The 15,496-nt window shown below is 36.5% G+C and overlaps 1 protein-coding gene across 1 annotated transcript in view; it reads left to right on the top strand.

Annotated features, from left to right (window-relative positions):
• The window catches only part of DIAPH3 (diaphanous related formin 3), a 238,925-nt gene that overhangs the window by 2,606 nt on the left and 220,823 nt on the right, over positions 1-15,496 (top strand). The window contains 2 exon segments of the mRNA XM_009275652.2: positions 4,069-4,173; positions 11,678-11,808. Coding sequence (XP_009273927.1) covers positions 4,069-4,173; positions 11,678-11,808 — 236 coding nt within the window.

Raw genomic sequence — 15,496 nt, 5'->3', positions numbered from 1 at the left:
TGGAGTCCCCATCCCTGGAGGTATTTAAAAGATGTGTAGATGCGGCACTTAGGGCCATGGTTTAGTGGGCACGGTGGTGTTGGGTCAACGGTTGGACTTGATGATCTTAAGGGTCTTTTCCGACCTAAACAATTCTGCAAGTCTGAAAGAAGTGCAAAACTGCTTTAAACAGAAAAATGAACTTTGCAGTAGCTACAGGCTAATGTGAAAGGGGTTTTTTTGTTGTTTTTGTTTGTTTTCCTTCCCCCTTAGGTAGGATATACATGTACTTCAGTGATATGAAAAAAAACCCCAAACCTGTGGCATATTGCAGGCAAGGTACTGAAGATGTCATAACTCTCAGAAAACATCAAGAAAGACCTAGCCATATATTTTTGTGAAACTTAAAATGGAATACTTTGGTTTCAGTGTTCTTACATTTCTGTTTATGTAGGTTTTCAAAATACAATTTAGGTGTTAAATAAAATACAGCCACCCTTATTAAATATACATCTAAGTGTATTTTCATTTGAAGCCAGTATTGCTATACAATTGTATCCCTGTGGAAAGGATTCCTGAGGCACAATGTTCCAAAGACATTTATTGGAACTTGCAGAAAAAAACAAATTTATCTGGTAATGTCAAGCTGGACTTAATTTTAGTAATTTATAGTATGGGTTGTCATGTGTGTATCTCAGCAGATGTGTTGCCTGGTAATAAGAATAGTCATAAATATGTTGTTGTGCATTTAATAAAAGGTAATTGATTAAACTGAAATATTACATAAAATGAGAAATACCTGTAACAAGATAAGATAACAAATGAAAGGCTAGAGGGAATACTAACATTGTAGTATTTTTGGCAATCTGACTTGATTACGATCTCCTCCTCCCCCCCATTTTAAGCTAAGGAAATGTCTTAGATAAGGCATAAAGATTTTTGAGCACTTGTTGAGAATTTAAAGTTGTAGTATTTTTCTGGCTTTGAAAGAATTTGTTATTGAAAAATATTTAAAGAAGTAAATCGAAAAGAACTTCTTTATCTGTTCTTATTTTAAATGCCTTTTAACAGTCCCCAAATTTTTATGTCCAAAACCATGTATCAGTGTCAGAATTCATTTATGAATTGTAAAAGTCCTGGCTAGTTATGTAATTAACTGCTAAATGCTTGACTAGTAAATTAAAATATTTAGATTGATTAGTTGTCTGACTGGTTTAAATTTTTAGGTTTCCACCTGACCATTTAACAGCATGCTTAACAGCAACCTTCCTGTACCATTCCTTTGAGCAGATGATTACTCTATAGGTGTTTGATTTTGAAATACTAAAGACACTAGTTTTTGTGGCTGATTATGTGTTCTTCCTCATCTTAAAAAAGCTGCAGTGTCTTTTGTAAGCTGTGACAGAGACAGATAACTTTCACTTTTTTTCCAAATGGTGTATACACACACAAAAATTTTTCCACTTTTTTATGTGTCTTAGAAGAAAATGATGTCTTTGCATACAATATATGTTCCCAACAGTGTTGTATGTGTATTTAAGCCTGTGTGGTGGGTTTTTTTTTGTTTTTTTTTTTTTTTTTTTTAATTTTAGTATGGGTATTTGAGTCCATGCAGCATTTTTGGATCACATCAGGTTTCCCATAATTAAGTAAATCATAGTAGTTTCTTTTCTTGGATGAAAGCAAAGCAAGCTAGAAAATGCAGCATACCTGTTGTGGTTTAACCCGGCAGGCAGCTAAACACCACACAGCCGTTTGCTCACTCCCCTTCTCCTCCCAGTGGGATGGGGGAGAGAATCAGGAAAAAAAAAAAGTAAAATTCGTGGGTTGAGATAAAGACAGTTTAATAGGACAGAAAAGGAAGGGAAAATAATAATAATAATAATAAAAATAATGATAAAAGAATATATAAAATGAGGGATGCACAATGCAATTGCTCACCACCCGTAAACTGATGCCCAGCCAGTTCCTGAGCAGCAGTCACTGCCCCCCGGCTAAGTCCCCCCCAGTTTATATACTGAGCATGACGTCATATGGTATGGAATACCCCTTTGGCCAGTTTGGGTCAGCTGTCCTGGCTGTGCCCCCTCCCAGCTTCTTGCTGGCAGGGCATGGGAAGCTGAAAGGTCCTTGGCTAGTGTAAGCACTACTTAGCAACCACTAAAACATCGTTGTGTTATCAACATTATTCTCATCCTAAATCCAAAACACAGCACTGTACCAGCTACTAGGAAGGAAATTAACTCTATCCCAGCTGGAACCAGGACAGTACTGTTTCAAGATAATGTTGCAGACGTCTGCTTTAGTATGAGGCAACTTGCAAAATGTTCAGGAATATGTGTGTCCTCATGCACTGCTAGAATTTTGGTTTGGGCATAAGCAAATAGTTTCTCTATGAATTTTTTGATCAAAGGAATACAGTATTTTGAAGAACAGAACTATGAGAAAAGATTGAAGTATGTGTGGCCTCCTTTCTTCCAGCTTGTTTAGACATAGTTGTTTTGCATTTACTTTCAGATGTAGGAAGTAACACCAGTATACAAGCTAGCTGCCAAGGAGGCAAAATACTATATTATTGTTGCTTGGATGAAAGAACTTTTTACAACATGCACCCTGTACTTATTTGATACTAAAAATATAAAATAAGAATATAGTGTATATATATAGAGTATAAAATGTACAAATCTAATACTGTAAATACACTATATTGTATCAAATAATAAAAATACTAATTTAACAATAATTTAATAAATAATAAGTAATAATTTAAATGCATACTAGACTGAAGTGAGGAACTTTTTCTATTCTTTAAGGAGAGGAAACAGTAACATTTGGGGGGGGGGGGAATCCAGAATCTACACAAAATTGCCCTAATTTTACTTTGAAGAAGTTCAGCTTAAGCAGTCAAGTATTTTCTGCAATGTCTTCTCACAGCTCGGATTTATACAAAACTCTAAGTGTTTCTAGGAACTATGCTTGATTCGATCCTATTCAGTATGAAAACTAGCAAAAGATAAGGGAACTTAAGTTTCAGTGGAGTATAAAATTTTGGTCTTTTTTTTTTTCTTAGAACCCTAAGGTTATGAGTTTGCTTGCTGTTTGTCTTTGATTTTTGACTAGGTGAAATAGCTTTGATATCAAGATGGTTATCCACTGATTTGGTAGCATTGCTCCTGCCTAAGCTGGTGGGGATTCACCTCTTGAGTCTCAGCTGAAAATAGCTGCAGTAATTCTTGCTAAGCTTCAGTGACCATAGTAATGCTGTATGTGCTCGTGTGTGTGTGTGCCTAAATTGTTTCTTTAAAGCGCCCTTTTTTTTTTTTTTTTTTTTTTAACCTCCAGCATGATAGGAAATGTCATTTCTCACAGATGTGAAACTGATTACAATGATCAGAGCATTTCTAGGCTGGAACAGTAGAAGTCCCCATGTCAGAAATGTCAATGAATAGCTGCTGCGTGGCTTTGAATGTGGTTCTGCATCTGCTCTTTTTGACCTCTGGGCTTGTGTTGGAATGAATGAATTGTGATGGCGTTTTGATAACAGTTGAAGGTGTTGATTTAATGATCAAATTGTCAAGAATTTGGGCCATACCTATTGGAAAGGTGAATATTATTTTGTGAACTACTCTCAGGGTAAAGCAGGTTCCACTGCCCAGGATTAAGTATTTGGGAACTGAGGAACAGAGTTAAAGAACAAATGGACATATTAAAAAGATCTTTCTAAGAGACAGGTTTGAGTACATTTATAAATGCTTTAGGAAGTGTTAATACTCTTCTGTAGTTTAGTGTGTGTGTGAAACTGTAGGTGATTTCTAAGAAGAGATTATGCTAGTAAAGGTTGTGATGCACTTGTTTATCCTGGCATAGTTGACTTTTTTTTTGGTCTGAGTTGCTAGGGAAGATGGATAAAGATTTTTATGGTTTTGAGTAACATATAACTTATGAAAAGTTGTTTGTATAGCAGCTTTCAGTTGCTCAAGTTCCTATTTTTGTGTGTTAATTTTTTCAAATCAGTCTCTTATAGTTAAACAACTGTGGTGCTGGATGACATTTAAAACTTTTTTCTTTTTTTTCCCCCTCCCATTCTAGGAAGATATGAATTTAAATGAAGACAAGAAGATGCCATTGAGAGAAAAGGATTTTAATACCAAAAAAGAAATGGTGATGCAATATATTAGCACTGCTTCGAAGTCTGTAAGTAAATTTCTCTGAAGTACACAAAAAATGACTTAATGTTTACATTATTTCCTATTGGAGAGAAAAAGTGATGCATGCATGTTACATTCTTTTGACTAACTTTTGTTCCTCATAGACACAAACATTTTTAAAGGGCAGTATCTCATTATTTTACAAGCTGCAATGGAAGATATTCACTTGTACTTCAGGTGTGTCTTCTGTACACAGAACAGCATTTCTTTTTGGTAAAGGTATTGCTATTAGTGGACATGGAAAGATTCTGTAGAAAACTTCTTGGAAAAGTTTGATGTGAACCTTTTTTCTTTTCTAGCACTGCTTAAAAAGAGTTCCTTAACTGATTAGCCTTTTTCATACTTGACTTCAGTACAAGTCAAGACACAGGCATGTTGTGATGCTATGTAATAGTTGATAACGGAAGTGTTGCACGTGAACCCAATTAGTATCTGTTTTTTACTTATTGTGATAGTTACTGGTTGTTTTAGAGAAGTGCAAGGAGTTGTGTACTGGGCAGTTGAGGCATTAAGTTGGCATGAGAATTTGTTCCAGTTTTTGCAAAGTGGGGACTGACTCCAGTGCTAAATGCTGCAGTGCTAATATTGTCCTCAGACCTTTTGATTGATTCTTTGACTCTCGCTTCTCCATGCATGTAGAGATATGAGTAAAAATTGCTCATATGCAATTAAATACTGAGAAAAGAAGACATTAAATATAGTAATTTAAGTGAGGTATTTATCTTATTGTCTTCTTTAAATGATGTACCTTATTAGTATAATACTCTAGCACTTTTAGGAAGGTAGATGCCCAGTGCAGGACCGAACTGTCTGGAGATTGTTTTATTAAGATGAGCTTATCAAAGCTACTAGTGTTTCTATAGCATAAAAGTTCCTTAGTACCGGAAGATTAGGAGGTCTAACCTGTTTTTCTTTTTTAGAGATATTTCGTGGGAAATCGGGAAACTTTAGGCTAGTAAGTCTCACAAGATTCTTGAAGTTTCTCAGTCCAAAACAGCATGTCAAGCTTTATGACATTGACACCCCTAGCCTTCACACGCATTTTAAGACCTCAGTTGTGTGATCTAAAAAGTAATGTGATAATAGGATGTGGCTGGCTGTGCAGAGTTGCTGCATCCGCATCTATTGCTGGAATATTAGCATCATGATGATGGTAATGTTAAGACTGTCTTTCTCAAGAGAAAGGTTTTCATGTTAGCTCTTTATTTCCTGGCACTTAATACATGCAAAGAACTGAAGCTTATAGCAGGGTAGGTTTCATCGATCCTTCTTTCTGAGTGCCATTTGCAGTAAATATTTTTTCTTTTTTGTCTTTGGTCGTCATCACACTTGCTTTTTGGCAATGGAGCTTCTTGCACTATGCCCAAAACAGCCATACAAGGTACTCTGTTGAAGAGGACAGGTCTGTTTCCTCCCCCAGGGTAGTGATTTGTTCCCACACACTGTTGTCTTGCATGTTTTCATAAAGCTCCCAACAGAATTTTTTCCTTTCCGTTCCCCCCTCCGCTGCCAGCCCACCTATCCCCCTTTCTGCTGTGGGAGATCACTGAAGACTAATTCATGCAGGGAAACTCTTGTCTTCACTGAACTCTGTTCCTACTGTTGTGTCTTTACTGGAAATGGCGTTCACTCATTGTATAACTGGGAGGAGCTGTTTCTGTGATGCATAGATTCAGCTGTTTGATACAGTAGTACTGCAGATGAATTCAGTTTAGTGCTGGAGCTACTGGGATGGGGAGCTCTTTCCCTCACCCTTGCAAACTCTTTGTTCATGGCATGCTCTTTCATGCCTCATGTGCATTGGACTGTCCGAGTGCCTTCTCAGTCTAGAGAAAATAGTGCACTGCGTGCCCAGGGTACTTGGATAAATTTTGGTGTACCTTGACTTGATGAGTGTCATACTTCTTCAGAAGAGCTGAAGTGCTATATAGCTCCTCAATATTACATACAACTAACTGCATCTCAGGTCTCTCTTTCTATGAGTGATACTGCAGTAACATCTTTTGATAGTTCATAGTTCTCAAACTTTAAGGAGACAGGTACCAAGCTATATTGTGTTGGGACAAATATCCTCATTTGCAACTGCTATGCAGAGTATTGAGCAGGTTTTGTTTAAAGCAGTTAATCATTATAAAAACTATTAAAATGAAGAACAGAGGCTGTGCCTTTAATGAATCCCTGAAAATGAAGCAGCCTCTGGTGATCTAAGTGGACTACACTATAGTCAAAGCTTCATCATTGACCTCAGTATCAGGGTTTCTGTTTCTTAGAAATGCAGAACTCCTTTCCGATATTCACAAAGCACATCTCTCTTACTGAAGCATCTAGAAATTATGCTGGGTTTGGTGGGGCTATGCTCAGGTGCTTATGTATAGAATACTGTGACCTACCTCGGTGTATGCACGAGATGTTCAGAATGAATCCATCACTTCAGGACTCAAAGTTACTTAAAAGTAACCAGAGTTCTACAGGCATGCATTGTCCAGTACTCATTCATTTCACTCCACTTTGCTTAGAGACTTCTTAAACAGTTGGCTGAAAGCATGCTTCTGTATACATGTCTGTATATGTTTGTCTGTAAGTATGCTGTTACCATCACTATAATGTGTTCAGGGGCTCTCTGTAGAAGAATTGCTAAGAATAAACAGTCTTGGGGTTTGGGATACTAGTAGTACTTTCTGAAAATTTGAATGATAGCAAAAATTGTATGCTTGGAAGAATTCTGCTCAAGTACTTCAGTATTCTGCTAGTACTTTCTTGTTTTCTTGCAATGTATAGTGTTTAGATGAAGCTTTACTTGTTCCCTCAAAAACATTATCTTAGAGATGTATATTGCATATTTTTTTAAAACCATCATGGCTTGGAAATCTTGAATGAAATTTCTGTCTGCTGTGGTGTCATGTCTTATTTATCAGGAAACAGTTGGAGAAGGGAACAACAGTTGTATTTAAAGGTTATTATGTGAGTGTGAATTCTCATCTACCAAAAGCAGTGTGGTTCTGTTTGTTGTTAGAGATTGTTATGTCCAATGTATTTTCTGTGTTTTTGTGGCTGTTTGTATGTCTTATGATTATTTGAGGTTAGAAACAGCATCACATTTTTAAGTGCTATATAAACGCATACAAAGATATTCCAGCCCAGAAAAGTTTTAAAAATCAATTTCCATGTTATGGAGTTAATGCTCAAGTAGAAATAAAAGCAGCATTGCTACAATGTTACTCTACCATAAGTTTTACTGTTCTGTATGTTGAACACACACAAACTGGGTTTTTAAAGTGAGTTTTCTTCACAAGATTATGTTTTTGTTGTGCAGCTTACTCCCTTGTAATGTTTTAACTGAATTAATTAATGCTGACTTCATACTGCATCTGCTCACAGACCAGTTGTTCTTCAGTTGAGCAATTAAATTTCTAGAGGCACTGATGCCTCAAGATATTTCCTGTTTCTCAGTTAACTCGAGCATTTTGAACTTAAGCAGCTTTTCCCATGCAGAAATATAGCTAATATAATCAGTTTCACAATTGGTACCAAATGCAGCGCTCATTTTATTTAAGCACTGGCAGATGTATCATATTCTTATTATGTTGCAGAACCTTGGTGTAACTATGAATAAGTGGTACTTGGTACTGTGAGTATGTTGTACAGACGTTCACAGTTTATTGGCATCTTTTGCATAGGGTAATGTTCAGGTGGGGAACTGAATCTGAAACGGGATGGCTGGTTACTGTCTGGATGTTGTGAATCTCCATTGCTTGTGACACTGTCTTCAGATGGGTCAAATGAGACTCTCCGAAATGTCGTTCTACTGAATTCTTATAGTCTGGCTGGGCTCTTGTCCCATGTGACCTTTCCACTGCACACATTGCTATTGATTATATTAAATTACTTCCAAAATATCTTCTAACCATCTTAACTATATGTCCTGTCCATGTGACTGTCCTATACGATTGTTGCTGCATCGTAAGAAAGCAATTTTACTGAATATTATAAGTAATTTAGTTATATCCAGCTTGGTCAATTTTACAGCAGGAACTGCTGGGGGAAGTCACTGGAAATGACAGATTCTCCACCCAGGATATTAATCCATATGCTTAGGCATACAAGTAGTGCTTATCAACTAGTCTATGCACAGCAGGAGCTGCCAGGAGAATTTCTGGGACTTTTTGAAATTTCCAACTGGAGAGCTCCTGTAACATTTAGTTAAATACTTTGTCATGAAGGCTGCTAGGAGTTTTGTCATCTTCTCTGTAGTCAGTCCGTGATATCATCTATGCAGTGACCAGCTGGGAAGATTCAGGATTGCACAGGGAACTGTGTACACTGCGTATGCATACAGGCACAGCCCTGATTCCCTCTTACACCACAGTTGTAACAATTTCCTCCTTATATCACAGCCATAACTCAATTCCCCTTATTGTGCCTCAGGGGTATAGTCTTAAAATGTTTGGGGATTGTTGTAACAGGATGGATGTGTTCAGTATATAAGCTCTTGAATAACCAGACAGAAAGTCTTGTCACCAGTTCCCCTTAGCCAGTGAATTTGTAGTGTTGTGGGCAACTCATGGTGTAGTAGCGTTTACCTTTCACGTTTTATCAAGTCTGATATTTAGTTCTTAATGATATGAATGCTTTTTTGTTTTGTTTAGGATCTTCAGCATTTGGCTTAAAGATTCTCTCTAGTTGTTTTTTCATTCCTCTTTAGACATGGCTGTGTCAAAGCTGTAGGGGACCTGAGCTTTCTTGCCTTATGGAAGTGCAAGCAATTACACCATCTTGGTGAGGAGTGTAAATTGTTTATGGAATAAGTTTGCCAACTAGATGTTTTTTGAGGAGATGGTGTTCTGTTCCTGGTATTACCAATGCATATTGTTAACTCTTGGACACAGATAATACCTGAAGAGATTAAATTTCCCTTGCTGTAGGGCCTTTCTGACTTGAGTATTATGTAGCTATGAACTAAACACAGAACACAAAAGAAAACTGAAAACACTGAGTTTCTCTTTGTCTGTGGGAACATTTTATTGTTATTTTTCCTCCCTCTGGGTTTCCTAGATCTCTAATTCTGAGGCTCCCTCTCAACCCTCATCCCTTCCTGGCCATCTCATCTACTTTTTGGTGGAACATAGTTATTGGAAGTGACTCTCATATTTAAGCAAATAGGGATTTCCATCAATTCAGAGGCACGTTTGGAATGACATTCCATGTACTACGTGTGGTGTACCAAAACATAGCATGAGATGCTATATTTTCAGGGTGGTTCCTGGCAGTAGTCTGTTTTTTGGCATCTGGAACATCCGTTTCTCAAGTCTGAGGAAATATAGTTGGAGCAGAGAGGTAGTATAGCCCCCAGTAGCCCCCCAGTGTTCCCTTATCAGAGAGTCATAGAATAGAATGGTTGAGGCTGGAAGATCGTCTTGTCTGATAGGGTTCCTCTGAGCCTTCTCTTCTTGGGGCTAAGCAATCCTAGTTCTGTCAGCCTCTCCTTGTACAACAGATGCTCCTTTAATTGTGTCCACAGTCCTTTCTGGACCCTCTCCGGTATGTCCATGTCTCTCTTGGCCTGGGGAGCCCAGAACTGAACACTACTGCAGGTGTGTGTCACCACCGCTGAGCTGAGGGGAAGGATCACCTCCCTTGACCAGCTGGTGATGCACTTCCCTATGGTCAACTTGTCATCCACCAGGACCCCCATTTTTTTCCTACAAACCTACTTTGCAGCTGGTTGGCCCCAACACGTGTTGGTGAATGAGCCTCCCCAGGTTCAGGATTTAGCATTTCCTGTTGTGGAACTCCCTGAAATTCCTCTGCCCATTTCTCCTGTCTTTTGAGGTCCCTCTGAATGGCAGCACAGCAGTCTGGTCTTTCAACCACTCTACCCAGTTTTTAACTTCACCTCTCTGCTAGAAACTATTTCATTATCTTCTGCTTTGGGAGGAGAAAAGTATATTTTTCAACACTTCTGGAGGACCTACCAAAGTGAGAAAACATCTTCTGTATGAAACTCTGTATAATAACATAATGAGACTGCTTCACCATTTACAGTGGATAATTTCAAGTTGTTATTGCACTGCAAGCCACTAGATAATCGAGTATTATTTAGTAACTCTCTTTAGTGGTACATGACAGAACAGTTGTGCTTTTGCTCTCAAAAAAAGGAGTCTTTCCAATGGAGTAAGTCAAATGTAGGTTGTATACCCCATTGTATGCCTCTCTTTTGGAATTTAGATATGTTCTGTAGAAAATATATCTGTCCTTTTTCATGTCATAAATGGGTATTAGGTGGAGTAGACTTATTTTCCACTGTCTATGAATTTGTCTTTGCTGCTACTTAAAAAAAAAAGAGGGGGCAGGAGGATACTCTTAAAAATAGGGTCAGTGCCTCTGAGATTTGCCGTTTTGATTGCAAATGGTAGAGCTTCATTAGTTTAGTATAACCATTGCTTTGTTTAAAACAATGGATACTATATATCCTTCAGAAGAGTCGTCAATATCTTGAATTTATTTTAAGCAACATTTGACACCACAGATACAACGATGAGTCAAAGTCAGTGTCTTTCAACCTATATTGCTTGGAACAGAAAATATTTTGTTTGCACAAAACTACTTTTCCAGTGCTGCATTAACTTGCCATTGTATTTTCCTTTCGGTCTCCCTGTTCTCCATGTCCCCATTTGCCTCCCCACCCGCCAAAAAGAGCAAAACCCAAAAAGCAAGGCAAAATCCAAACCCGAAGGTTGAGTAAGTGTCCTTATGTTATTGCATCAATAGTCATATTTATGTTGCACTGCATTCTTACAGATGGCAAATACAACAAATGAGGAGCTGGGATTTATCTTTAGAGCTTCAGTGTTTCTAAAGAAGTCGTCTTTATTTTTATTTTTTTTTTTAATTTTTGAAATTCTTTTGCTTTAGCCCTTAGAGCCAAAGCTAGTCTGTTTTTATAATTCCAGTCTCATATAATCCTCATCTGAAGGACCTTTAAGGGAAAAGCATTTTACAACGTTATCTGCAAGAACTCAAGTTACTGCAATAACATCCTGAGTACTCTTCTGGTGCGCTGGTTCTTCCCGCTGTATTCTCATATGACTACAGTCACCCTTCTGGACACATGCCCTGTGATCTCTTCAGAGCACCTCAGAATTGGTTTTTTTTTTTCTTCTGTGCAGTATTGAAAATTAAGATATTTGCAATGCATAAACAGAATCCATTCATTATAAAAATTGTATTTCACCGAGTGTGCATGATATATTTCTGCATTTGATGCCTGCTGCTTTTGACTACTGATTATGAATTTGTTCATAAATTGACAAAAATTTAGTCAGCGTTTAGCATATATAGTAGATGGACAACAAACAGTTACAAATTTAGGACTAAATTATCTTTTTTCCCCCCTGTTTTTTCAAGGAACAGAAATGAAGGTTAGCCATTAATAATCTATTTAAGTTCTATATGTGCAAAATACATTCTTTCTTTTATTTTCTGTATTTCAGGGAAGTCTCAAGAACAGTCGGAAGATTTCACCCCAAGAGTTTATTCAGGAATTAAAATCTGGCTCAACAGATGAAAGACTAGTCACTTGCTTAGAATCTCTCCGTGTGTCCTTGACTAGTAATCCTGTCAGGTAACATCATTAACACATATTGCAAAGATTAATCATATTTGTATTTCTTAATGGATTAAAATTAATGGATCGGTAGACGTGCATGTTCCAAGGTTTTCCAGTTAATGAATGTATATGCATTAGTGAATGATTGTACCTTTTTTCTTGTTTTTCATTGATTATGTATCTTCAGTAGATCTATTTTTCAGTAGATTTCACTGATCTGTACAAGGTAGTGCTAAGAGAATGTAAACCAAGCGTAGTGCAGAGCAGTTTGCTTTGTTTTCTAGTGCTAAACAGTCAAAAGGTTTTTTTACTATTTTTATTTTTGAAATAGTCTCTTAACTCTTTAATCTTTTAACACTTTGTCAGGATGATCAATAATGGGTGATAGACACCTTGGTGTAAGTTTGTTAGCCAGAAAACATATATGTTTTTAATTGTGTGCTCCTCCTCCTGTCCAGTGTGCTTTAGGCTTTCTTCCTTGCTGCCTACTAGTAATTTTTGCTGCATCTGTGGGGTTTATCTATACAGAAGAGAGCACAACATTAGTTTACCTATGCTTTTTTTTAAAAAGGCTAACTCTTCAGTAATCATAACTCTAACACTGATACCAATCTTTACATTTAATTTTGATTTGATCCATGCAGCTTTATTTGTGTGTGCTGGCTTTATTTTATTAAATAATATTTTTTTCTATCCTACTCTATTTACAACCTTTTGTTTTAGAGTTCCTATTTAAGCCAATGGTTGAACACATGATTTTGGGAAACGGTTTTGAGTTTAGTTCAAAATAATGCAAATGAAATGTTGGGGATGCTTATGATGGGACGTGATTAAAAAGGATTAGACAACTTTCTTCTTTCTGCATCTGGCTTGGCAGAGCTGTTGATGTGGGCCTTCTGTATGGGTGTTTGCTTCTTTCCTTCTATTAATTTGTTTTTGAATTGGATTGTCTTATTTAGAATATGTAATGATTCACATGGGAAGAAACATGCTTTACATTAACCTGAGCTCTTCTGACAGAGGGTTTTACAGAAGATATACTTTCTCCATGAATGTGAAGCTACTTTTTGATATAGTATTGCTTCCCCTTCTTTATTTAAAAAAACCAAAACAAAAAAAAAAACCAACCCACAACTCCAGAGATTTTTTTTATTTATGCTTACGTTGATTTAACAAAGAAAACGTTGCTTGTTAGTATGCATATGGAAATAGAAATACAAAATGTATGAAATGTGTGACAAGTGTAGAGCAATCTCTCCTCTCTGTTCTTGATATGACTGTATAGTTTCGTCTTTTTGTATGTGATCCCCTTTGCCCCTTTCCCACACAGGAAGAGAAAAGTTAATCGCCCTCCCCCAAAAACCAAAACCAAAGCAAACCCCATGATCTTGGTGAGGTGGTAGTTCTGCTTGACAGCACAGTACAATGTGATAGGACATGAAGGGGTGAGGAAGATGGAGAAATGGTATCAGAGTAAGGAATGTGAAGGCCAGCTATGAGAGAACAGTGTTGGTCTATACTTGACACATTTGATAGAGAATGCAAGTTGAATTGGACTATGATGTTGTAATAGAGCATCTGATCAATACCAAAAGTCTGGTGATCAACATTACCTGGAAGAACAAAGTACAGAAACTTAGAAGTTTTACAGCAACTAAATATTATCAAGTTTTGGACTGAGTAGGTTTTCCACAAATGTTTCACTTTAAGTAAAGAATGGATTAGAAATCTGTAGGTATATGTTATGAGTACAGGGAAAAGAGCAAGTGCTTTTGTGCATGGAGAAATGGAAAAACGAATGTTTTCATTTTCAAAAGCTTAGCGTATTTTATGTCAATCCTTCAAAGCATGCTAGAAGGGTATGATGCATTGTTGATATCAAAGTATTGCATTGATACTTTTGAGAGATTAGTTTCTTTAAGTTTTTGGTACAAATAGTTCTAGATTGCAACACTGGCTTTCACTTTGTTCAGTCAAATATAAACTGTGGTAGGCAGAAAATTTGACAGTTGAATCTAAGTCCTAACTTGACCGTAATTTATTAAAATTTAACTTCAATTTGAAACATTAAGCAGAATGTAAGAGACAACGTAAAAGAACTATAATGCTTGGATTGGAATGAAACTCATTGTTACGTAAAAGAACTATAATGCTTGGATTGGAGTGAAACTCAATCCAAAGTTAATGGATGTATGGCCTAAGAATAGGTCTGAATTTGAGAGGTTTGAATTGGAAGGAGACTGACTGTGACTTGTAAAAACACCAGAGAAGAGGTATTTAAGTAGGCAGCAGTTTCACACAAAAAAAATATCTACTGCTTGTCCATTTTAGTCTACAAATCAAAAGAAGGATCACAACCAATAAAACATACAGGTTCTGAAACAGGTTCTGATGTACTGAGTGGTGCTGAAGACGACTGTTAAGATAGACCTCATTAGGCTTAAACAGAGCATTTTTAAACAGCCTTAGGAAACAATTAAGTTCTTCTGTAGGGCTTATATACAAAAATAGCAAAAATGTAACAGCGGCACACTGTTCTTCATACTAAAAATTTGTGGAGTAAACATTTTTAAACCACGTCCCCTTCTTTCTAATGAGTAACAACAGTTGATATTAATTGGATGCAAATATTGATGACCTTGATTTTCCTATCAGCAGCCAGATCTTTGAGTAAGAACTTGCTTTGACACATAAATACTGAACTCCAGTCTAGCTGCTGTAAATCCATGATTATTTTTAACTCCTGCTTCATATGATATGGACAATGAGAAATAACTGATGAAACCTTAAGATTTTATTTTGTGTGTATATAATACCTAAGAATAAATTCATGCTTTTTTAACAGGATGAGAATTAAATTTAGATTGGATCTAGCCTGACATTCTTCACGTTTGTGGGCTGTCATCTTTTTGACAATATATAATGTAGGGTTTTTTGCTGTTTTTCCAATTACTACGCTTTAATAAACTTTTTAATCTTGTTGACATTTCAGTTTTTAATGCAAGAACTGGTTCTACAATATTGTTTTCAATTAGTTGTTTTTGTAAAATGTATTTTTAGTTCACAGAGAAAATCTGAATCAAGTGATATTGAGTAGTTTGATCTTGGTACTTAGAAAAATGTATTAAAATCTATGGCTTAGTGCAAAAAGTAGTATTTATTTTCCATCAGTATAAAAAGAAAGCCTCAACAGGAAAATGTATCCACTGATCTTGGGCACTATTCTTCAGGTAAATAAATGAGGTGTTTTTACCTCATAGCTGCCAACACAATTCATCAAAAGTGGTTCAGTGATCTAGCTGTACATAGTATTACAGATAACTAGTTATCTACAACTATTTCTTCTTCTTTTGTGTAATAATTGCAGCAGATTTAGCTCTTTTCATTAAGAGGACATTTTTAATAAATTGAAAAGAAGGGCACTGGTAGCTTGGTATTTTGTCAGACTGACAAAAAGCTGAGTGTTTGCTCTGGATGGTATAAGTAATCTTTGTTCTTTGTGGAAGCAGAGGAAAGGGCTGTAATAATGATATATAATGTAGGGTTTTTTGCTGTTTTTCCAATTACTACGCTTTAATAAACTTTTTAATCTTGTTGACATTTCAGTTTTTAATGCAAGAACTGGTTCTACAATATTGTTTTCAATTAGTTCTTTTTGTAAAATGTATTTTTAGTTCACAGAGAAAATCTGAATCAAGTGATA

The sequence above is a fragment of the Aptenodytes forsteri genome, unplaced genomic scaffold (assembly GCF_000699145.1).
Source record: "Aptenodytes forsteri isolate BGI_AS27 unplaced genomic scaffold, ASM69914v1 Scaffold172, whole genome shotgun sequence".
In the NCBI taxonomy this organism is placed as follows: domain Eukaryota; kingdom Metazoa; phylum Chordata; class Aves; order Sphenisciformes; family Spheniscidae; genus Aptenodytes; species Aptenodytes forsteri.
The sequence above is the reverse complement of the archived record's forward strand: the minus strand, read 5'-3'. Positions and strand labels throughout refer to the sequence as shown.